At 45.8% G+C, this 25669-nt stretch overlaps 1 protein-coding gene across 1 annotated transcript in view; it reads left to right on the top strand.

The window, feature by feature from the left end:
• LOC133353066 (adhesion G protein-coupled receptor B3-like) overlaps positions 1 to 25669 on the top strand; it is a 176243-nt gene that overhangs the window by 5386 nt on the left and 145188 nt on the right. Inside the window, 1 exon segment of the mRNA XM_061569166.1 lies at positions 11653 to 12470. Within this exon segment, the coding sequence (XP_061425150.1) occupies positions 11669 to 12470 (802 nt within the window). The 5' untranslated portion in view covers positions 11653 to 11668.

The following is a 25669-nucleotide window of genomic DNA, read 5'->3' as shown; positions in this document are numbered from 1 at the left end:
GACGTTAATAATAGGCTTTTATTCATCTGATCCTGAATGGAGGCTTGTTAATGCTTTGCCTGCTCAACAACATTTGACCATGTTTTACCAGGTTATCAGTGTCAGCTGGTCCCGGGATCAGCTCATATAGAGCCGTTGCTAAGAATGTATCTCAGGTCTTCACGTTCATTGCTCAGTCCACCAACAACTGCACCACCGCTCCACCCCATTTATGCTCCATACTATAGCTCATTGGCCATGCATAATATAATAGACAATGGTGTCAGTGAAGATGAATTTCTTGTATGTAGATGGACGTTCAATGAATATCCCTGATGAGTGATAGTGAATGACTGACATGAGCCAGGCAGCGATTCGAAATCCACTCCTTCACATGCATCATGAATGAGCACCTCTGGGCCTTGAGGGTCTGATATCGCCCATCCTTCCACGTCAGCTGATCAACGCATGCGTGCAGTGCTCGTTACTCAATTTTCAAGTATGGGATGCGGTTATCATTGTTCTATTTATATCCCCGTGAGAAGCCATTGATATGCATGCTGCATTTCCCTATAGAGACAGAGAGAGAGAGAGTCCTAGGTCCAAACATTTCTTTACCTGTTTAGGTTGGGGTATGTCAATGCCAAAAATGCTTGACTTGCCCCGGAGGTATCATGTTAAATGCATGCAAAGAGTTCTCAAATTTCGTTTTGTACACATTAACTCAAAAATTTAGGAGGTAATTTAGAACATGTTTTCAGCTAATTATTTTACTTTTTTTATTTAATGTATCCTCATTTTAGTCACGTGTGGATAGGTCCGTAATTAATCCCGGCTCCCCATGATAGGATACGTTGTCATTTGGAAATGTGATTAAATTGAAGTCTAATTCATGCATTTATACTAATTGGTAGCGAATGTGTTATTTTTATGACACAAACTTGGCTTTCCACTGTAATAACACGTTGTGCCTAACAGCAGCAGCGTCTGGACAGTTTGTAAATTGGAGGGGACAGGTAGCAATGGGGGACCACGTTGAATATCCGAGGGGGCCAGTGAAGGCCATTTAATAGGGCAAAAACATGTGGCTTGCCTGCCCCAACCACCCTCCCACCCCATACATACATACACACCTAGTACAAACCCCGTACACACACCGTACACATCCACCCCCCTTATACACACCCACCCTATAAACACCCACCCCATCCATACACACCCATCCACCCCATGCACAAAGACAAAGATCCCCCCTATAGCCTTAACAAACTGTTGGGGCAAGTGCTGTTCGGCCGGCACGGCACACCAGGGGGTGGGTGGCCAGCACCACTCCCGGCCGCCTTTTTCTCCCGAATGGCGATGTTTACACACCACACCAGGTACTAATTTGAGGCTAAGTCGATCTAGGGGAGGCACAGGACTGGTTTTGATATAATCTTCACTGGTGTTGGTCGTGAGTGGGAATCGAATCTGTGTCGCCACCCACCCACTCACCCACCCACCCACTCACCCACTCACCCACCCACCCACTCACCCACTCACCAACCCACTCACCCACTCACCCACTCACCCACCCACTTACCCACCCAATCCACCCACCCACTCACCCACTCACTCACCCACTCACCCACCCACTCACCCACCCATCCACCCACTCACCCACCCAGTCACCCACCCATCCACTCACCCACCCACCCATCCACTCACTCACCCACTCACCCACCCACGCACTCACCCACCCACGCACTCACCCACCCACCCACGCAGTCACCCACCCACCCACGCACTCAGCCACCCACCCACCCACCCACCCACCCCGTGCACACCCAACCATTCCATACACATCCACACACTCACCAGCTCACCCCATACACTCCCATCTACCCCGTTCACACCCAGGCTTAACAGGCAAGGCATTCTCTTCTGGGTGTAATGATGCGTAAATGAATCAATTTAACGTTATTGTTATGCTTTCGACAGATGCATATGATTGTACGTGAGAAAATACATTCTTTCTATTTGCACACGTTTAAGGTTAATGAGTTAACGAGACCCGTGCACCAGTCCAACGCACCACAATGATAAGTCATTCAAGCGCTTATATTCAATTGAAATGGATTTGTATGCGATGCCTACCCCGCAATGTATTTAAAAGTAACAAAACAAGCACGGAAAATGTAGCAACGTTTTTTTTCTTTCTCAATTCAGACGTACAACGTGCAACGCAAAGGTACCGATTCGTGACTTAAACGGGACTGAAGAACGTTGATTGGGCAAATATGACTGCAAAGTAAACAGTGACTTCACATGAACGCTATAAAATCTATCGTTGGCTGTCGGGGCCTTTTGTTATCCCATGGGCATCACCACAAACATGTTGATTCACCAGAGGGGTCGGAAGTAAATTTATGGGTTTTCAATTAAAATGGACAAATTCAGCGTAGGTAACTTTGCCCGTGGGAATGGAGGCTAAGCCAGCTTGAAAGAAAACATGCGGAGCGTTAATTGAATGCAGCAGTCAAAGCACCAGAATAGATGCATTCAATGGTAGGTGTGGGAAATGATGATAATAATAACAACAACGACGGGCATATCCCTTGCACTCATAATATTGTTACCAATGGACACTGAATGACAACCTTCACGAGGGGCAGATCTGATGCGGGGTTTTTTTTTGCCACTTTAAGATTTAACGCTTCCGTTACTCGGCTAAAGAACAGTCAAAACTCCATGTATCTGGGGTTAAACCAGGTTGGACGGGTAGGCCCTGCTTCTGAATATCCGGAGGTTCCAACTGTGGGATCCACTCGTTAATCCTAGGGGGTCGGGGGAGCGGCGTGACCACAGATAACCCCCGGATAATTGGAAGAATTTTCCAAACAGCTCAGTCTCTCCGTGGTCTGGATGGCCACCCCCCCCCCCCCCCGCCGCCTGGATATTTGGAAAAGAGAACCAGGTTCTCCCAACGGCGGATGAACGAATTCTCACACATAATCGGGTCACGGATATGAAAGAAAGAAAATTCACTCGAGGATATGTTTCGAATGCGAGAAGAGCACACCGAGTAAAAAAGCACGTGGCGGCCTTTAAAGCAAATATCTGAGACACGTGATGCGCCTCCTCCGAATGGACCGCTCGTGGATTGAGTGCGTCGCGGCCTCTGTTAGCAGCCGATGCTTTATCAAGCCACCCGCCAGAATGTGAAGCAGCTGTGGTTTAACGTGGGGCCTTTACACGTTTGTCGCTGTGTTGCAAGCGCGATTGTGTAACCAGATGGGGGGGGGGGTGTTGGTGGCGAGGTGGGAGGGGGTGGGGGTCTTGAATGCAAGCGCCAGTACTTGTGCGCTGAGGCGCGCATGCACGCAGAAGTTCAATGCCCCGTGAGCCCCGAGTGAGAGCGAAGATGGCCATGATTCACAGCGAGTGGGCGGGGGCGGGTATTCATCACACGTCACCGAGAGACCCCTGTATATAGCAGGAACAGCGGCATTTATTTATGCCCTTTGTAAGCTACCGGGTACAGTGGCATGCAAAGGAGTGCTAGGGCCAGAGTTGCCGTGTGTGTGCCTTATTCGACGGAATATTGTGTTTGGGTGGCTTAGTTTGGCTGCCCATAGTGGGGGGGGGGGGGGGTTTCTTTCTTAGAGGCTCGTTGGCACTTAAAAGTATCAACATGTTTCCTCTCACGTGCAAACCCATATTTGAAATCAAAACTGGAGGGCAGTTGTTATCGGTGCTTCCGATGAGCGGTTCAGGCAACGTTTCAAGGTCAGAGTACTACTTGGCAACTGACAGTACGGATGAGATTGTACTCGTATATCGCCCAAGTAAAGCCTGTCCGTGAGTGTGAATGTGGAGTGAGGAAGACCGAACCAGACAAATCATTCGATCCAGAAGAAAATTCTGATCAGTCTAGACTTTCCCCCCCCCCCAACGCCCCCTCTCCCTGCTCATTATTGTATTGCAACACTTTCTTTAATTGAGTCGGGAGCTAGCACAGATCAATGCATGCTAAAACAATTTCCTATATTGCCCCAGTCCAGCCCTATTACTTAATCACCTGAACGAGAACCCGGAAGTGAGGTCATAAACTTACTTGAGAACATTTCACCATCGTCTCGACTTCCTGCCCCCCCCCCCCTTTATACTCTATGGCTTCTGGGATGCTTTACATTGTATTTTGCACATGAATACAACGAACAAAATGACCGCGCATTTTGTCTTGTGTTGTTTTACAAAATCCTCTTCAGGGGACCATCCTCCGTTTGTAGTTTCTAATCCCAGGTGAAGACTGGGCCAGACAATGGCGCCCATGTGAATGTGCCCATATTGTGGTGTTTGACCTGTCAGAGTTCAGGCACCAGCCGCCAGGCTTTCCACGCATTGCATTCTTATGCATTGAATTTAGTCAATGAGTATCATTAATCATGGGCAGTTGAAAAGGACAACTTAAATGTTATATAGATTCCGACCATGGCTAAGCTGCTTGCGTACTGTGGCGATAGTGTGTTTTCCTTTTTTCACGTCTTATTAAGATCCCATCATTGAAATAGTAGCAAGTCACTGATGTCAAGAGTGGCACCTAAAGCATTGCTGCTAGAGAATATATCACAGCATTCGCTGTGGCAGTGTACTTTGATCGTGTCATCCACATGCCTCTGTTTGCCTACAGAAAAGTAAAAACAACATCAGGAGGTCGCATGGCACGTTCTCTCTTGCGGGTTTGACCACGGACGCATTGAAAAGCTGCTTGCCGCATCTGAGCCGATCGGCATGCATTAAATCCGGGATGCAAAATCGCGATTTGTATCCGCTGATCCTTGCGGTTCAAATCTGAGCAGCACTTCGCATCCCGAGAATATCTCTCTCCGCCCCCCACCGTCTCCCTACCCGAGCCCCCTGCCTCCAGGAGCAGTAGCCTAGGCAGTGATCCCCCTGCCTCCCCACAATGGCGGGATTAATGTGACAGCGGGCTTGGGATGTTCGCGGTGCTGCCCGCTAATGGTCTTCGATTATTGCGCAGACATGGGCGGCGCAGTGTTTTTTTTTTTTGTGGGGGAAGACACGCAACGGCGCAGGACAAAATATAGTCCACTCGAGTCACCTTCATGGTGGGAGCTCTCATGCTGCAGGGATTTACGTCCACGGGGCCATCTCTGCGTGTGGAGAATCCAAACAGTTGCCGTTTCAGCACCACTGAGGTGTCTGCTTGTGGATGCGGTCGTGTTTATGACACCCACGGCAATGTACCCAAAGCCGAGGGTGACGGCGGCGTCGAAGTGTAGCGCTACGAACACGGGCCACCTGAGTTATCTTGCCAGCGATCGCTCATATCTCTTCTCTGGTGATATCAGAATTTGTCTTGTGCCTCCTCTACATCAACTCAGCCTAAAAATTAGCAGCTGGTGCGGTGCGTAAACACCCACCGACGTGTGATTTGATGCACGTATTACGAATTCTATAACCGACGCAAATCGATTAATTTGTGCACTTTTTGCACATCTACAATGTCGCCACCTTTGTCTCCCAGGCCTAAAATTGACGCAAACACAAAATGCGCACATGTATGGCTTAGGTCACTTGGTACGTCAGTGTACGTGTGTCGACGTGTGGGGAGCAACATCAACACGCTGCGGAAGGCACTGCAAACCCAGTTTCATTTCCGGACATGGCTAATATCAGTGGCAAATGCTCTCAGAACCTCTCCTGGGGCCTTCAGTGAATACCATGATGCAGGTAAACCATTGTAGCTCGGGAGACAAAGGTGGTTGCGTGTGGAGCTTGCCGTACCACCCCTTCATGCGGTGTGCGTGTACCCTGTTCAGTGCTGCTATCTAACAGCATTGCCCCGACAGTCAGGCTATTCTGTGTGCTGCACGTGTATGCGGTGTACAGTTCACATTTTCACGTGTATGCATAATTGCGTACATCTTCGCACACAATGCGTGGATCCCATTTTAATTCCGTGTAATGAAATTCTGCTGTGGAGAATCACAATGGGCACAGAGATTGGAAGCCGGGAATAATAATAAGGCATATATTTGTGAAAAGGAAAAAAAAACACATTAATGCGGTCCAGTAGCGGAGGATATACCCCCCTGTACCACAGCGCAGTCATTCTAACGAGGCTCCACTCGAAGCTTGAGCCAGTAGCATCTACATTGTTGGAGGTCAAACTGAATACGAAAATGTGACAAATGATTTGGTGATGCCGAGCGGGCAGTGGTGAGCAAGCACAATGAGCAGTTTGTGGCAACAGCACCGCCTTAGATGAAGAGGAAAACATTATAATCGGCAATTTTTCAGGCAACTGGTTCTTCTTCATGTGCGATCAAGAGGACCTTTGCCTGAAACGCTGCCGAATTGTTTATTTTTTAAGGCAGTGTTGCTGAGCAGTTTGAGTTTTGTTATTGTTGTTGTAAAATTAACATTTAATTCACCCGTGCTGCTTTGAACATTTCCCCGTTTTTTCATGCAAGCCATGCTTTTTAATCAGGAATTCTTAAGTTCGACAGACGTTAAGGGCACTTAACAATTGACAGCACGTTGACGTCAGCTTCAATGTATTGTATTCCAATTCAGTGACTTTAACTTTTGCGTGAATGTTCTGGATTCCAGCTGAACATCACCACGAGTTTAAAAAAGAATTGACATTTGCGAGTATATATTTTTTTCTGCAAGGCTCATTACCATAAATTCGGGGAGAAGAATACCGCATACATTACTACGCACACGTGCTCTGAAGACGAAATGACCGGCAAACCTCGAACGTCACAGCATCAGTGGAGTAGTTTTCTATCCGATTAATTCGAAACGAGAGCACGTGTGTGTGTGTGTGTTTCATCACAATAAACTAGTCTCTTTATGAAGACACTTTCACAGTTGGCTGAGATAGAGAGAGCGTTTTAATTAAGGGCAAATGTTCAATCCAAAACGTAATTCCGTATAATTTGTTTTATTCAATTATTCAATGGATGGATATTAATGTAGTATCAAGAAGTGCATCTCTTAAAACCAATGTCAAGTGAAAGGCACACGTTCTCTCTGCTTAAACAAGCGTTGAGGTGAAAATCGTATCTATTGACCACTCTGAACCAGTGGTGATAATTATTCTACATTCTCGATATAACAATCACTGCTGACTTACCACAAAGTGGTATTAGTTTTGACCTGCCCCCTGGCTGGGATTAGAAGTTGCTGCCTTCTGATTGTGAGCCGAGCAGTGTTTGAATAGTGGCAGTGCCAGGATTGTTAAATAGGTCAACTTTCAACTATTGTACAATACGGTACTCTTTACGTGATTGTCATATTTTCCGTATGGAGATATGATGTCAGGCTACATTTTAGACATTGTCATAGGTCATCACGTTTGTTTAATTTCTCATTCAAAAATGTTAAATTTTGACCTCCCCGTGAAAATATCTTGCAACATGTTTATTCCACGAATAGACGATGATGTTATTCACGCCATATAATGAACTGTAGCTTTAACGAATGCCCATCAAAGCTCTCTCACAGAAGTAGACAAAGCTCCTCACTTAGGGAAGCTGCGCACGACTCCACGCTTGTGTCGATCGCTGTACGCACTGTTCCACGTGGGTTTATGAGTCATGGGTTTCATGGGGGTTCTTTCAATTCTTAGGGGTTCCCAAGATGGAAACAACTTGCCTTTCGTCTTTGTGCCGCTGCTGTCACCCCTTGTGTTCGACGTTCGGGGTTCTTCCATGGAACCCATATTTTTATTCGGGGATATATTCGGGGCACGCGTTCCTCCTGGTGGGGGCACAATTGTGAACCGAAACTCCGCAACTTCTTGGTTCTTTCGGTAAAGTCACGTAGAAGGGAAATAATAAAATAATAATGAAAAAACATAATAAAATCATTCTCACGACGTTTCGGCCACAACGCAAGACAGACCTGGTCTTCACCTGAGGACGGCTGCTTGCGTTGTGGCCGAAACGTCGTGAGAATTATTTTATTATGTTTTATTTCTATCATTTGATTATTGCCCTTCTACGTGACTTTACCGAAAGAACCAAGAAGATGAATCCCTGCAGTCACGAAAGCTTTAAATCGAAAAAGAAACTCCGCAAGTTGCACAATTATGTGAATAATGAATAGTTTCTGTGGCGCCCGCATAATGGCGAGTGATGCAATAGAATCCCGGTTGATGCGCTTCGGGGGTTAAGTGCATGCATTGAAACCGTGACGAAAGCCTGGCGACTCCGGTGATGTATGCACGTTCTGTGAAAACGGCCAAATCAACAAAATGCTTGATAAATTTAAATGACCAGACCTGACCGATTATACGCGTGAAGAGCCATGACCGGATGGAGCGTATTCAGCCATGATAAATGTTTTAGTGACGAAAAAAGTGCTGAATGAACCGTTTAATTTAAAAGTTTATAAATTTAGCATGAGCCGCGAAAATATAGTTTTTTTTAGACATTAAAATTTTATGGATTGTATTGGTCAAGAGCCCGAAGTTGCATTCATACGAGGAATATAAAAGCTAAGATGTAATATACATTAGCAAGAGAGTAAATTAAATTAACGATACAAGCTATGCTTTCATAACAAGCTCAAATCATCTGCCAGAGCATGGTCATGCTCTGAAAACCAACTGTAATTAGTATCCAGCTTTAGTTAACCAACTGGGTGGCACTGCGGCAGAGCACCCGGGGTTCTTGGGTTAAAATCCCAGTTGGGAGCCGATTGAACCCATCATCTTTGTTGAGACAAGACCAGAGGTACCGCATTGCAGGAAAGCCAACAGTGGTTGTCCTCCGTTGAAATTGTTCCCCAACATCACTGGGCTCAAGGCCTCTATAATCAGTTGAGCGGTGCCCAAATATAATTTAAGAGTGTGAATTTTCCTAACAAAGATTCATTTTCGCAACAAAAACATGTTTCAGGGCAGCGCACTGTGCATTCACACCCCCGATTAGCGCGGTTGGCTACGTGCTGTGCGGAATAAGTTCAACGTGCGCGTCCACACAGAAGGAGTGCACAATGCATCATTGGACAGCATGTCTCAAAACATGCTTTTGCTAAAAGAAGTATTTAACTCGGCCCAGCGTTCGGGATGACGCAGGTTAAGCTCCTTTTCTTCAGTGCTGAGTATTGTAGGACAATATAATACCAACAAAAAAGAGGGATTACGTGCAGCATCTGTAGTTGCAGTTCATTTTAAATGAACTGCGCTCGACTAGATCGATACTGTATTGAGTCTCCTGCATGTGGTCGGTCGTGATTTAGATCGGTAACTAAACGAAAATTGTTGCCTACATTCGCAGCCAGCCTGCACGGTGGTCATCTCATTTTAAATCTGTGCCATCTCGACTTTTTCGAGACATTTTATCTTGCAATGGTTCATCTTTAAAATAACAACACAAACACATTTCTCGTATTGTATCACTAAATTAACTTTTGGTTTTAAAAAAAATCTAGAGAGGAACAGATATGAATATTTGTTTGAAAGGTGCCTTTCATGCATTTAAAATGTAATTGAAATACTTCATTCAAGCTACAATTGTCTGTAGCTAGTCATAGGAGTAATACAATATCAGGCAATTAGACATTATCGTACACCCAATTATATAATCGTAAATACACCGGAATTACTTGTTTGGCTAATCAAGTATAGAAAGTAAAGTAGGCTGCTGCATTGCACGGTGGTCAGAGTGCTTGCGACTGAATAAGGGTCTCACAACACTTTGTTACACATTCATCAAATACTTTGTGCAAGATGCCATCTTTTTCAATATTAATTTGTTGTATGTAATGGGTTCATGTAAGTCCTGTAGCCACCAGTGGTCGCTACATTCACCACAGCGAATCCTTTACACCATCACTACTTAATTCTCACATCTGTCTGTTTGCAATAAACACATTCCTGCGGAGGGAGCTGGTAGGAACGTTGGGTTGCTCGGTTAATGGCCAGGGTCAACGGCCGCGTGGTGTATTCCGCAAATATGCCCGACTGTGAGGGCGGGCACAAGCCGGCGTGAATAGGTTAAACGTTGAGTTTTATAAGGACACCACGGGGTGACCAGCCCCTCCCTACCCAGCCCCACCCCTCCTACCCCCCACCCAGCCCCACCCTCCCCACCCAACCCCTCCCCTCCCACCCTCTCCTCCCCACCCAGCCCCTCCCTACCCTCCCCACCCAGCCCCTCCCCACCCTCCCCTCTCCACCCAGCCCCACCCCTCCCATTTTTGGATGCACGACGGACGGACGGACACAATAATCCCCATATGGGCTGGTGTATCCAGGAGGTTCCTACCAGTATGAAATCTTAGCTATGCTTTATCAGTGAATTAATATGTATTAATATTCTAATAATGCCTGTCACTTACCCAGTAAGCCTCCCTGAGTCTCAGTACTTTTTTCCCAGAAGGGTCCAGCATTGCGATGTTTTGCCAATTCCACTCATGAGCGTTTGACTTCGTGTGGGAGGAAATCACAGGACACGGAGAAAGCCTACGCACATGAATATATCATACTCAAAGATCCACGTGCATGCGTTTAATAATTTGTTGTTCTGCTGCCATCTCCTGCCAACCTTGCAGAGCAAGTCTAGAACGGTGGTGAGATGTTAACTACCTCGCCCGGTACACAGGTCACGGGTTCGATCCCGACCCTGATGCTTATATATTTGAAGTTTGCATGTTCTTCCCGTGGTCGTGTGAATTTCTCTCCAGGTTCTCCGGTTTTTCCCTTCACGTTTAGAATCAACGTGAGTTTAGAGTATTTGGCTGCTATACATTTCCAAGTGATAAGACACTTTGTTGAGCTATCATTTGTGGCCAGGTTGCTCCTGAAAAAGAGCTATGCAGCTCACTGGGCCTTACCTGGTAAAATAAAAATGGTAATAATTGTTTTAGAACACATGCTCGTCCAAAGCAATCTCCCATCCAAGTACTAATCAGGCACATTTATGCTAAGACCTCTGTGGTCCGATGAGATTTGGTGCATTAAGGGCAACTTGGTTAGAGTGTGTTGTGAGGAATGCATAAAAAACCTCGTCTTTTCATCAGTCGCACATGCACACCAATGCATTTTGACATCATCACCCAACGTGTAAAATCCACCACCAGTATATCGAAAACGACAGAGGTTGTATTACCGGGAAAAAATATTCTTCACTGCCATAGGAACGTGGAATGTTTCACCATTGGCTCAGAACTACGAACAAAGATGAGCACCATGCTGATCTGAGTACGAGGGCATGAATACACTCCCATGCGTCCACACCAGGGGATAGTATGTTTACAAGACGCCTATTGTTGTCTATCAGTGCGATAACTAAATAAGACCTGGTTTTAATCTGGTAAGCCATGCTCACCAGTTTGTATTACTTACAGTTAACATACTCATCCAGCCTCGGGTTACCACTTTTTCCAGGAGATCAAACCCAGGCATATTTCTCAATCAGCCTAGGTATATCAACACCGTGCAGTATCCTACAATAGAGTTCAACACAATATCACCATATCTTGGTAGAAATCAATTTCCTGCCACCTGAACAAATATGTCAAATGCCAAACACCTCTCTAGATCAAACCCAGACAGGTGTTTGTCACAGGTCGACGTTATATCCGATGCTGTTTTGCTGCCCATGAGCACTTGGCATCACTCATATCTCCCCCCCTCTTCTTCTGTTCCACAAGGTTGCGATGACCAAGCATGAGCCCCGCCTGGCTTGGTCCTCCTTGGGCGGCCCTGCACGCGCTGCTGTCCGGCCTCCTCCTCCTCACGGCTCTCCTTCGCACTTCCAGCACGGCGACCTCGACCCCTCCGTGCTCCTCCACCATCGGCGAGGCGCTGCGCGGCTCGTTCGGCTCGCGTGAGATCGGCACGCGGGGCGGCGATGGCAGCTGCACGTGGATCGTGCACAACCCGGATCCCACCAAGTACTCGGTCTTCCTGAAGATCGCCGCCAGCGACGAAGAGAGCTGCCGGGATTACCGTGTCGCGGTCCGCAGCTTCGACCTGCATTTGCCCGCCGGCAATGGGACGTCTTCCGCCTGGACCGCACCGGGCACCGGCGGGGACGTGCTGCAGCCGTGCTCGCCGGCCACGAACGCTCTCTCGCCGCTGCTGCTGCTGCGCTCCAACGCTGACGACGTAGAGGTTCAGATCTCCAGGATTAGCGGCCGCGAGGACCAGCGTCTTGGCCCCGCGGGAGGCGACTCGGAATTATCGGTTGATTTCCTGCTGCTTGACAATGTGCTGGGTTCCGTCACTTCAGCTGGGGGATGCGGGGTCCTGTGCTCGTGGCTGGAGAGTGGAAACTTCGGATGTGTGGTGTTGGGGCCACGTCTGCAGTGTGCCCATGGAGGGGAGCTGTCTGTTGCGCTTCCTTGTGCGTGCAGCACCCTCCCGGTTACCCTCCCGGCGTCTCCACTCGCCAGCAGGACGGATGATTGCCCGAGGCCAGGGTGCCTTCCCAAGGATGTGGCTCATGACCGCGGCAAGGGCGTGCAAGGTACGAGTTGTTGGACTTTGGATAATTAGAATGTCAGTGATCTTTGATGAATGCATCTTCGTGTCTTTTAATTACGTTCAAATCATTTGGAAGCAATGGAAACACTTCCATGATCCGGATATCGATAAGCATTTAATTATTGCATTCATCAAATATGGAATATATTCCCTTGATGTTACATGCTGTGAACCCCTCTTCCAATTTTTTTTTTATCAAATGGAGTCTTGAGAAATTAACTCGTTTAACAAAGCGATACAGCCTAGAGGTTCGTATGCAAATGTTGTCGTATCTTCTCGCGACACCCTCCTGCAAAGCAGTGTCTGCCAAACGAAATGCATTACCCATCATCGGAATTCACAAGGCATGCAAAAGGAACGGTTGTAGACGGGGCTGCCACGAGGGGGTGTCTTTTGGTGGGTCCTGCACCACCAGTTGTCCCTTTGGTCCGCCCAAGTTCTCTTCAACGCGTAGGCTTTCGTGACAAATATTATCCACTAGCCTTTTGCCCGTCCAAGGACGGGTGTATTGCAGTAAATCTGAAACTTGCAAGCAAAAATCAGACCGCGACGTGATATATTCATTGCATCAATTCGTGTGCAATTTGTAAGGGCGCAGTGACACAGACTTGTTTCATGTAAAGGTTAAAATCCCTTGTTCATCATGACGTCCTTTTTACTTCGATGTCTCAGTAGCGTTAAGGAGATCGCGTGACGTGAGGGTTCTGCCTTTGTAGTGAGGGTTGTGAGTTGACGCCGAGGAGGGGGGAGGAGGCGCCTCGGCCCCCCATGTGGAGTGACGTCAGCCACTAATTATTATGAATGGGGGGGGGTGTCCATTTTGAGGACGTCACCTTATAATGATTATTATTAATTAGGGGGGCTGGTCGATGTGGAGTGACGTCACTTGCTCATGATTATTAATGAGGTGGTGTCCATGTGGAGGACTTAACCCATTCATGATTATTGAGGGGGGCTGGTCGACGTAGAGTGACGTCACGAGCGTTGCAAACAGACACTCTTGGCTCATTATAGTAGGTAATAATAGGGGGGGGTGTCCATTTGGAGGACGTCACCTGCTCATGATTATTAATGAGGGGGGCTGGTTGACGTGGAGTGACGTCACGAGCGTTAAGTACAGACACTCCTGGGTGATTATAGTCGGTATAATAGAGGTTTCTTTGGGTTAGAGGGATTTTGATCTTCATGATACCGACCCGCCCCTACTCCTACTACTGTATCCCCACCCCACTACCTCTCTGGTGCGCAACAACTCCTCTGCCCATAATCCAGGTTTTTTTTGGGGGGGTTAGATCACGTAAATATAAATGTGTCGTTAAACCCGCCCCTACCTGACACAGCCAATTGGTAAAATGTGTTTACATAAACAAACATGCCAGTTAGTTACTAGTTCAGCACACCAGTGTTTTGGAGAGTAAACCCACGACATTTATAATTCGAGTACTGTGTTTCGCCAGTAATCACAACGAAACTCATCAAGCAACAGCCAGAATGTCACTCTCGTTAGTGGCACAATGTACGTATGTTGAGTTGAACTTCTTTCGCACATTAATAGCCATCTGTGCCAATGGGAGGTGCAGGGAAGGACAACAAACTAAACGCAAAAAGCAGTTCTAAAGAAACGAGTCTTCAATCTAAATTTGAAAAAGCGCATAGCTCCAGTGGCTTTCTAATTTTGGAAGGAAGAGCGATCCAGATGGCTGCAGAAGCACATCTGAAAGTGCGCGAATCAGTGAATGCAGTGACTGCCTTTGTTCGATGGCTAGCCAAAAGCTGCTGCTGCAAGGATCACCGGAGTTCACGTGATGGTTTATGCTCCTTGACGAGAACAGCAAGGCATCGTGGTTCATTTGTGGCAAGCACTTTGAGTGTAATTAATGCGACCTTATCACGTGTTCATTCGGCAACTTGAAGCCAATGCAGCTCAGCGAGCACTGGCTGGACATGGTCGGATCTTGCAGTACCCGTCACGACACGTGCCAGGGACTTTTGTACACACTGCAGCTTGGTAAATTAGTTTTATTGTCAGACGTCCCGTAGAGTTAGTGAGTTGCAATAATCTAGCCTTGTCGATACTATGCTCCACGCTACTGTGTGTTGGTGCCCCCCGCCCCTCACACAATAGCTATAATGCCCCCCCCCCCCCCCCCCATTTCGAGAGAAGCTGGGGCAGGGCCTTCTGTTGTACAGTTTTGCTGAAATAGAAACGATTCACGAGCGAAAGGATGACGATGTGAAGCGAGGAATCTCTGAATATGCATTGCTTAGATTAACTTTGAAAATGTAATAATAATCGTTTCTCTGATACTTTTATTGGGGTTTTCCCATCTGAATCTGCCGATGCCATTTCAGTGAACTCTAACCAAGTTGTGAAAATTAGGAACGTTGTTAAATCGTGCAAGCTTACTCCATCTCCAACCAGCCAAGTTGCACTGTGGTTACTGTGTGCAACTTTAAATCAAATGGTTGCAAGTTTTAATCTCAGTGGGAAGTCACATTCCATTGAAATGTTGCGTTATCAACACAACTCAGGCTGTTGATGGAGATGAGCACTATCCCATGCCCATTTGAGAAGGGACACATTACAGGCCAAGGGAATCGGTTGGACCACATGAGATGTTGAATGTAAAATGTGAGATGTTATGACTCCAGCAGGTGAATCAAAATGTCTCATATTTTTCACATTCCCAGCTATCCTACGCATATTTATTTTAGACTGCGTTCACTCTGCATCAAATAATGGCTCCAGAAGTTGATGTCGCAGAACTACTTCTGAGGTCACTTCCGTAGGTCTCTTTATCCACACCCAGGGCACGCCTTCTCGCGCCATGCAAAGAACGTTCCTCGCCTGCCAATCAAAACCAACATTTCTAAGTTCTTGGGGATAGATTTTCAGTTAAATGAAGTGCAACACCAAATCGTTTTACAACTTGTGGCTGACCGGGTTCAATCCCAGGATCTCAGCAGTGTTGGCTCAGTTATTCCGACTACTGAGGGGTCCAGCCACCTCGGCCAAATTCACAATCTTAACAAAATTACTTTGGTGATTTTTTTTAGAGGCCAAGACGTTAGCACCTTTCCCCCAAATGTTGCATTAATTGTAATCGTCTGCCAAAACTTGAGTCAGGCCCTGGTCGATTTGACTTTGACTCCTGGTGTAAACAGCTAAAGCTGTTTATTTGGCTTGTATATGCTTTGTTTTCTAAACGTGGGATTTAGACATCACCAACTACATTCATTATCTACACTATGGGGACCTCATTTGCCAGTAAAAATATGATAATTGGTTCTTTACCCTTCTATCTGGCAACAAAACTGACACCTTTTTGCAAGGAGTCATGTTTGCATAGACCGCAATACCTGCAGTCATAAATACAAACAAAAGACATAACTCTGATAATGTGCACTGTCCTTGAAGTTGATTGGTCCACACCCGAGACAGCTTTCCTTCGAGCCTAGTCTCATATGGGTTGGACCAGATGACGCCAAAAGGCGCACAACTCAAGGACAATGCACCATCAGAGTATGAGAGCTCGGGGCAAGCATCTACACTATGGGGACCTCATTTGCCAGTAAAAATATTGAGTTGTGCGCCTTTTGGCGTCATCTGGTCCAACCCATATGAGACTAGGCTCGAAGGAAAGCTGTCTCGGGTGTGGACCAATCAACTTCAAGGACAGTGCACATTATCAGAGTTATGTCTTTTGTTTGTATTTATGACTGCAGGTATTGCGGTCTATGCAAACATGACTCCTTGCAAAAAGGTGTCAGTTTTGTTGCCAGATAGAAGGGTAAAGAACCAATTATTACATTCATTATCATTGCACAATTGAATGTGTTGTCTTACTAATCTCCTTCTAAAGTGCATAATTCAATGTTTTTGGGAATAGGGAGGAGGTATGCTCAGATACTACCCATTTCAATCAATCTCTGCCCCCATATACTCATGCAATACATTATTACATAATCCGTGCGCTGTCATGTGGTTACAGCATACCTTGAAACATTGTGTTAATTAGGATTTAAATAATAATAAGATTAATTAATTTGCCATGCTTAACAGCAATGCCACACCAAGTGCTCAGCCACATTAATCATCCGCACCACTTCGTGTTTTGTTTTCAAGTTGTTTCTGCAACGCAGCAGGTATTCCATTCGCACATTTGGCACGGGGCTTGCGCTAGCCTGCTTTTGACAAACTGAAAGGTAATGCAGCGGTTGTATTTATGCCAAAACAAGTAGAACTTTGAAGATAAAAGAAAAATATATGTGATGTATCGTGCTGTTAATGAATGTCCCTTTTAAGAAGACATGGTGTGTGAGATGGCCAGACTGGTCCATGGCTCAAGGCGGTGAGCCCACGCCGCTGAAATCCGCGGCTCAATTACATGTTTCAGCCACACGGATTTAAACTGCGTTCTTACGTATAAGGCTCAAAGATGATTTCATATGAAAGTCATCGCACGGAATTTTAAGTTTTCACTTAATTTGGCTGCCATCCAGAAAACATTTCGTTGCAGCAGGGTTTTTGGAACAGTATGACCCTGGGTGTGTGGTCAACTCAAGGGATCTATGTTCCTTAACACTTGCGGTAAGGCAGAATGGATGCTTCACCTGGTGACATGGTAACGATAGCGCAATAAGCATTTAATTAGGGAAATAACCTTTTTAAAAAATATATATGGGAAGATAATGGCTGATTTGGACAATTGTTTTATTAAACGCAGAATGCCAAGTTTCACAATGTTTTCCATCTAAAATTAATTAAGGTATTCACTCAATTTTGATGACTCTAAATGAGAAAGTATGCCTAAAACATCAATACTCCATGCAGCATTGATTATTACCATATGCCATTTATTATGCCTGCTTTGAATGCAGCCAAGCAAATGCTATTTTTTTTCCAATCTCATTATCTTGGGCACCATTTGGAGTAATCATTCTCCTTAATTTTCTCGCAAAAGCCTTCTTGGATTTTCTAAACTCGTTTGCTGAATGGTACTCCTACTTTGGATGTTCGGCCAGTTAAGAGAATGTGGGTTAAAAACCTACAATGTGGGTTAAAAACCTACATTCTGTACTCCTCTCGACAGAGAGATGTGTGTGAATGCAGCTTCACGCCAACCTCGGAGGGGTTAATTGGTAACACAAAATGGTTCCTGTCAAGTCACCAGTTATAGGATTACAATCTCATTTCTCATCTTTAAAAATTAAACACGACATGCGGTGCACACGCCCCAGTGCCAAAGATCAGATAGGAGAATTTATATCTTTTTTATTGAACCTTGATTTCTTTACTTTTGCACTCCTCTGTTCTCTTGCTGTATTGACACTGCTTTAATAAGCTAACAAAGGCTTAAAGGGATTTTTTTTTCTCACTAGCCCGATCAAGGACTTGCCAATGACGGTGGCTTAGAGGTCCATTGATATTAAGTCCATCCCTTGTAAAAGTGAAAAAGGCACGCAGATATTTCAATAAATCGCCGACATGGTGGTGATCTGCTTCAAAGGGCATTTTAAAACACTGAACTGTCCTGTGATGCCCTCTCTCTGACCTGGTTTAAAAGAGAATCGTATATTTCCTTTTAAAATGTTTTTTTGCACAGAAATATCATAACCTTACTGCTATAAAAGAAGAACAAAAACAAAGGCTTGCAAATGTCCCGGTGGTTGTGGTGGTTTCTCTGTTGATAGTGGTAGTGCTGGTGGTGGTGTTGATCTTGATGGAAGAATTAACGCCCATGTTGCTGGTATTGGCCTTAGTGATGGCAGCAGTTGTAGTGAAGGTGGTGGTGGTGGTGTTGGTTGAGGGTAGTGGCTTCAAAAGTGGTGGGAGCAATGTTTATGGTAGTGGTGTTGGTTGTAGCGGGGGACGGTGGCGCAGCGGTTAGCGCACTACCCTACAAACACAACGATCCAAGTTTGAGTCCCGCTCAGAACCAATAACAATTGTGAATATTTGCACCAGTCCTGCGCCTCCCCTAAGTTGACTCAAACTCAAATGATTACTGGGGAGGCAAAGGCGGCCGGGCGTGGTGTTGGCCATCCCCCAGATCCTCGTGTTGCTGTACCAGCCTCCATAGGTGCTCGCTAACAGCACTTGCTCTAAACGTGTGTTAAGGCTGTAGTCACCAATGCTCACTGCACCGATGAGTGCCTGCAATGCGATTCCCGTTGCTTACTGGGAAATCACATCGCAAATGCATGATTTAATTTACTTCGGCAGGAAGGGCCCAAACAAGCTGTTAGGCTACACTTCATTGGTGTCCTGCGATAGTACAGATGTTGTCCAGTACACTAGGAGAAGCTGGCTCTTTGATTAGCCACGCGTGGTGGACGGATTGATGCACATCACATTGCCTCGGTTCCACAATTTCGTTTCAGCAATCAATTATTTTCTATGAATGTCGCGGTGAATAGTGGCACCTCTCTCGTGGCTGCGGGGATCGACGTAAACCAAATACGTGCGCCATATACGACTTGAAGAACAAAACGCACCTCTTCTCTCGCGCACGCAAAATCCAATGCGTGTATCCGTGAACTCAAGGATCCAATATTAATTCTAGATTTGAAGCTTTCGTGACTGCAATGATTCATATTCTTAGGTTTTTTCGGTAAAGTCACGTAGGTCAAAAAACATTAAAAAGTAAAATAAAATAAAAATAAAAATCACGACGTTTCGGAGGAAACGCAAGCTTCCGTCTTCAGGTGGAACCGTCACAGCCACGACAGCTGTATAAAGTGAATCATTTACTTTATACAGCTGTCGTGGCTTGTGTTGCCTCCGAAACGTCGTGATTTTTATTTTATTTTACTTTTTAATGTTTTTTGACCTACGTGACTTTACCGAAAAAACCTAAGAATATGATCCAATATTACTCGAACAAGCGATGCATTTTGCTCCGCCCTCAGTGGGCACTGTCATTGTAGCGTCAAAATGAGCGAGCATTTTGGACAAAACAAAAAATCATTCCATCTGCGAGCCCCTTGTGTGAACCGAAGGGACACATCCTTGAACAATGTTCTCGCCCGTTGGGTTGAGCAAAGGATTGGGGAGGGCACGGGGAGTAGTGGAAAGCGCATGACCCACGATACAACACGTCCAGTACAAGTTGTTGGGTCACCCGTGGCCACACAAAAAAAAAGTGGCTTTGTTCGCCAGGGACGACCATTAGAATCGCGATGGGGCCACACAAAGACATCCCCCACGTTGCTTTGCAGTCTCCAGGTTCTTCACGTTGCACCTCTGGTCTCAGGTCACGCGATCTCTCTCTCTCTCGCTCTCTCCTGCAGACTCAGCTGGAGTGTCTGTGTAGCTGGAGGCGCGTTTCTGAAAGCGTTCGAGCTGTATAGCCCTCATTAAAGTCCATTCGTGCTGGGCTTTTTGTATTTTTGGTGGGGGCGGTAGGTGTGTGTGTGCGGAACTTGGTAGTGGAAGTGCTCACCTCTGGACTTTAAAACCGCAAACCGACTGATTGTGAAGCCTCCCGTGATTCAATTACAATTCTGAAATGTCAAACTATGACAGGGGGCGGGGGGGAGGGAATTGAAAAAAAATCAATAAAAGCTGCATAGGTCCCACTGGTTGGTTGGCTCCATTGCCTTTGCTGCCACTGCCGCCAGTTTGCACGTGGCGAGCGGTTTTGATGAGTGCAGCAGCGGCAGCAGCGCCTGTGGTTGATGTAAAGTTGATGTAAGGTGCATTGTCACCCCATGTCTGGGGGGTGGGTGGGTGGGTGGGCGCGGTTGTCTCAATCACCTGCAGGTTTCTCAACAAACGATCGCTCGCCATTGGAAAGTTCACAATTTCTCGCCGCTCGTTTTGCCCTGCGGCTGAGATCACGCGGGCATTCATTTAAAAAAACCCACCGTGGGATTCCCCATCGCCCACTCGTCATTCTGTTGGAGACCTCAGCCGAGCCGAGCGAGCGAGAGTTTGGTTAACTCCTATTCGGAGCGATGACGATGCCAACACTCGTGAGCGTTTGTAAATTGCATTCGGGTGTCTTGGTTAAATTTGAAGGCCGTAACTAATTATCTCCGAATGGCTGCGCCGCCTTTTTCACGCAAGCCACTGGCGTCGTCTGCTCTCTGTCTCTACGAGCCGATTGGCGGACGCTATAACGCAGCGGCCGATAAATCGAAGTCATCGCCTTTTGCCGCCGTTTGCAGGATTTGGCTTTTTGCACGATCGATGCTTGTTGGTCAGGCTTGATGGAAAGTGATACACACACACCACCACCAAAACACATTTTGTCTACTCGCTCTGCCAGTGATGTGAAGTTGTAGACTCGGTATAAATAACAGAGCCACCATGCAAACACAGAAGCGGAGTCATTGTTCGACTGAAAATTGACAGTGGGGTCCCCTAATACATTGCACCGGAATTGTCTTTTTTTTCAGTTCAAAACCCCTCTGGGGCAGCAATGCAAGGCACTTGTTCAAGTGAACTTCATTCACAGTGCCTATAATTAGCCTTCCACAGAGGACCGCTGTGTTTTGTAACATGTATTGAAGGTCATAAAACAAGAGTCCGAATTGAGTTTCAGCCCTTTGATAAGAACGCAATGTTCATTCGTCATGGCCCTTGGCTAATCGATGTCGAGGAGATGTGCACTGTGACACGCACAAATTGCGAAACGTTTCAAGCGGAGGTCGTCAAGTTTTAGGTATTAAGATGGTCCCAAACGAATGCGTGCATGTGGAAAATGAGCAGAATCTCGTACAGTACGCCATTGAGCAACTCCCGTAACAATTTTATTGCATCTTTTTTAACGTCCATTTTCTTTTGTCGAGCTCTTATAAAACTGCCGATGCCAGCAATGAGGAGTGCAGCAGTAACATAAACAATGGAAGGGAAATAGTTCCATTCCCCGCATGAGTTAACACACTATCTCAATACACAGCATGCCTGTTCAAAATTACAGCCACAGCAATAAACACTCCCTTGTTGTTGCAGGAGTTCATAGACTTAAGAGAAATGAAATAGTAAAAAAAAATGACGACAGACAGATGGAGAGAGATTCTAAACGACGGTTGTCATAAAGGTATAACAAGAATACATTAGAAATTGACACATTGGCCAATGTATCACACATTCTGGAGCCAGAGAGATATAATGTTAAATGTTTCGCTTGAGTCTCTGTTCACCAAACCTCGCTACTGTTCTTTTAAGAGGGTCCTACCAAGGTTTCACAGCGTACGGGGCTGCCACGCTTGCTTTGCGTAATCCCAATCGAGTGATTTTGCGGGTAATCATGAGCGGAAGTTGCTAGCATGTTTTTTGTCTTCAAATAACATCGTATACAGTACGTATTTCGTTTTTTATGAAGAAAAAAAAATGTGCCTGACTTGCCTTCATTAGTACTAAAGAGCTTCGTAGGAAAGTCATTGAGGCATGAATGGCATCGCGCTGAACAGAGAGTTCGTGACTGGAATGTCTACGCAGGGTTGGTGACAAAAAAACATCTCCAGCGTGGAGCCCTGCTTTGCAGATCACTAATTGCCTTTCTCCTCCTCCTCCTCCCTACATTTCCGGGACATTTATGATGCATGCATTTAAAGTAAGGGCCTCGGTTTTGTAACGAAATGTGGCAATTAGATTTCTTTTTGGTGCTGTCATTACTTAAAACGATCAGTTAAAATATCGTTCAAGCGAATGTGTTTATTTGCATTAATCTGTTGAAAAAATATACATGATATTTTCTCACAACAGCCGTGCATTTCATTTGTTCAATTGGCAGAGGAGTAGTTATGTTTGAAGTAGAGCAAGTTTTTTGCCGCGCATTAAATCTATACATACGGCATGATTGTAAACACTAAGGCTTAGTCAACTACGATATGTAGGCTCATGAGGTGTTGAGCAACGATCGCTGGCTGGGGTTGATAAAAGATTTGACAAGCTCAATCTCACCCGCATCCTACGGGTGCCACAGAGCCTCTACCCCAAAATTGTCTTCGAAAAAACCGTGACACAAGAACGCGAGACGCATTAACCAGCAACAACGACAACAACGACAACCTGCAACACCACCATCATCATCATTAACACTGCCTCAACAATTAATACTGTGCCGTACTTTTTTGTTCGTTTAAACGGTCCTCCTTCATAGCGGGCAGAGGACGGTCAGCTTGTTCGACTGACAAAAGAGACAACAGTTTTCAATGGTCGTGATTTAAGAGCACTCTAATGGAGGAGACGGGGCGGCTCAAGGGTCAGACGCGCTGAGCCGGCATTACTGAGGTCCTTGGTTTGGATCTAGGCAGTCACCCGTGATTAAACTGGGCTCTCAAGTGTAACGAGTTTGACGGGTCCTCCGTTCATTTGCCAGTGACTCTGCGGCCGTCTGGAAGGCTCTTCCTTCCGATATTGGGAAGCCACTGGAGCTATGCACTTTTACATCATCTACATTGAAAACTCATTTGTTTAGAACTGCTTTTTGTGTTTAGTTTGTTGGCCTTCCCCCGCACCTCCGATTAGCGCAGTTGGATACGTACAGGGCGAAAGAAGTTCAACATATATACAAAAACATGCAAAATTGGGTTTCACTATATGGTATTTGATTGATTTCCAACTCTGAGAAGGATGGACTATCTAATTAAATGTGGATGTTCGTTTAAATTGGTGACATTCCTGCTCTTGAGAGTTATGTATGTACCCTAATCTCGCAGCACAGCCGTTTCAAAACAATGGTGCAAGTTTATTTAAATCCCCCACCCTCCCCCTCTGTCCACCCAGCGGTTTAAATTGATAAACCACAATTTAGTCTATTGGCATGTCTCACGTGGTCAGGTAAAGTGTGAGTACTCCTACCCCCTTTCAGACGTCTGGCTCGCGTGGCAGAGCAACCCAAACGACTCTCCAGAGGGAGCTGGCTCTCTCTCAAGAGCTCATTTCTTTAGAACTGCTTGTTGTTGAGTTCACTTTATTGTTGTTGTGTTCAGTTTGTTGTCCTTCCCCCTGCACCGCTGATTAGTACGGTTGGCTACGTAGGTTGCGAAATAAGTTCAACATGCAGGGACTCCTCTACTTACGAACGAGTTCGGCTCCAGAAGTCTGTCGATTCCAAACGTGTTTTACGGCATGTACACTTAAAAGTTGTATAATCTCCTGTAGATATAGATGCCACTGGTTCTTCATGTCCTGCAGATATAGATGCCACTCGGTCTACATGTTCTACAGATGCAGATGCCACTGGTGCTTCATGTTATGTAGATGTAGATGCCACTGGTTCTTCACGTTCTGCAGATGTAGATGCCACTGGGTCTTCATGTTCTGCAGATATAGATGCCACTGGTTCTTCATGTTTTGCAGATGTAGTTGTCACTGGTTCGTCATGTTCTGCAGATTTAGATGCCACTGGGTCTACATGTTCTGCAGATGCAGATTCCACTGGTTTTTCACGTTCTGCAGATGTAGATGCCACTGGCTCTTCATGTTCTGCAGATGTAGATGCCACTGGTTCTTCATGTTCTGCAGATGTAGATGCCACTGGTTTTTAATGTTCTGCAGATGTAGATTCCACTAATTCTTCATGTTATGTAGATGTAGATTCCACTGGTACTTCATATTCTGCAGATGTAGATACCACTCATTCTTCATGTTCTGCAGATGTAGATGCCACTGGTTCTTCATGTTATGTAGATGTAGATGCCACTGGTTCTTCACGTTATGCAGATGTAGATGCCACTGGTTCTTCACGTTCTGCAGATGTAGATGCCACTGGTTCTTCACGTTCTGCAGATGTAGATGCCACTGGTTCTTCACGTTCTGCAGATGTAGATGCCACTGGTTCTTCACGTTCTGCAGATGTAGATGCCACTGGGTCTTCACGTTCTGCAGATGTAGATGTCACTGGGTCTTCACGTTCTGCAGATGTAGATGTCACTGGGTCTTCACGTTCTGCAGATGTAGATACCACTGGTTCTTCACGTTCTGCAGATGTAGATGCCACTGGTTCTTCACGTTCTGCAGATGTAGATGCCACTGGGTCTTCACGTTCTGCAGATGTAGATGCCACTGGGTCTTCACGTTCTGCAGATGTAGATGCCACTGCTTCTTCACGTTCTGCAGATGTAGATGCCACTGGGTCTTCACGTTCTCCAGGTGTAGATGCCACTGGGTCTTCACGTTCTCCAGGTGTAGATGCCACTGGGTCTTCACGTTCTCCAGGTGTAGATGCCACTGGGTCTTCACGTTCTCCAGGTGTAGATGCCACTGGGTCTTCACGTTCTGCAGATGTAGATGCCACTGGGTCTTCACGTTCTCCAGGTGTAGATGCTACTTCCCTTTGGTGCTCGTGTTTCCTCTCTACTCTGTTCTCTTCATAAATCAACTTGTAACAGGCAATAGCATCGTGAACATTTGCCGACACTCAAGTAGACCTTTCAGTTTTTGGGTCCTGGGATTCAAAACAAGCCAGGCAGAAATGCTGGGAATTCTGGGTAATGACACTGAACAAGCACCGCCATATATTTTGCGACGAGTCTTGAACAGGCAACTGGACATACGGACAGGATTGTTCGTATGTATGAAAGTTCATAAGTCGAAAATTCGTAAGTAGAGGAGTCCCTGTACATACATACAAATGTGGCCGACACTTTACTTGGCCTCTAAAGAGATCCCTCTCGTGGGGACCCTTCCACCATGAGCGGGGGTGAGCATGCAATTGCAGGGCTGCTCCCTTTACGTTTTACTTCGACAGCGTGAATCAAAAAGTCAGGAAACATAGGGTTATTACGTTTATAAACAAAAAAATATCACGAAGAGTTATTTCACTTATTTTAACAATTTTTTTTAACTGGCTTGCGTTAATGCGTGCGTGAATTCCCTTTTGAAATGAGTTGAGGGCTTCTTTAAGATTACAAGGTGTCGTCTTTGAACGTTCATCAATTATCCTCCGTCTTAATTCGTTCACGGTTCTTGGTCGAGTTTTGTAATCGATGGATTTGAGGTGACCCCCACGGGAAGAAAAAGAAGAAGCTATATATTAATAATGATAATAGATAAAATATTAACTTAAAGAATAAACAACTAAAATATTTTGATGCCAGTTTTAAAATAAATGAAATGACCATTTGTGTCCTGACTTTTGGTCCACCCTGTGTAGACTGTACTGTATTGGCTTGAGTGACATGCAACAGACAGATTTCTCCAGAAGCGCCTGCTGGAGAGTGATGCCC

The sequence above is a fragment of the Lethenteron reissneri genome, chromosome 42 (assembly GCF_015708825.2).
Source record: "Lethenteron reissneri isolate LAM-NWPU_2019-01 chromosome 42, ASM1570882v1, whole genome shotgun sequence".
In the NCBI taxonomy this organism is placed as follows: domain Eukaryota; kingdom Metazoa; phylum Chordata; class Hyperoartia; order Petromyzontiformes; family Petromyzontidae; genus Lethenteron; species Lethenteron reissneri.
The sequence above is the reverse complement of the archived record's forward strand: the minus strand, read 5'-3'. Positions and strand labels throughout refer to the sequence as shown.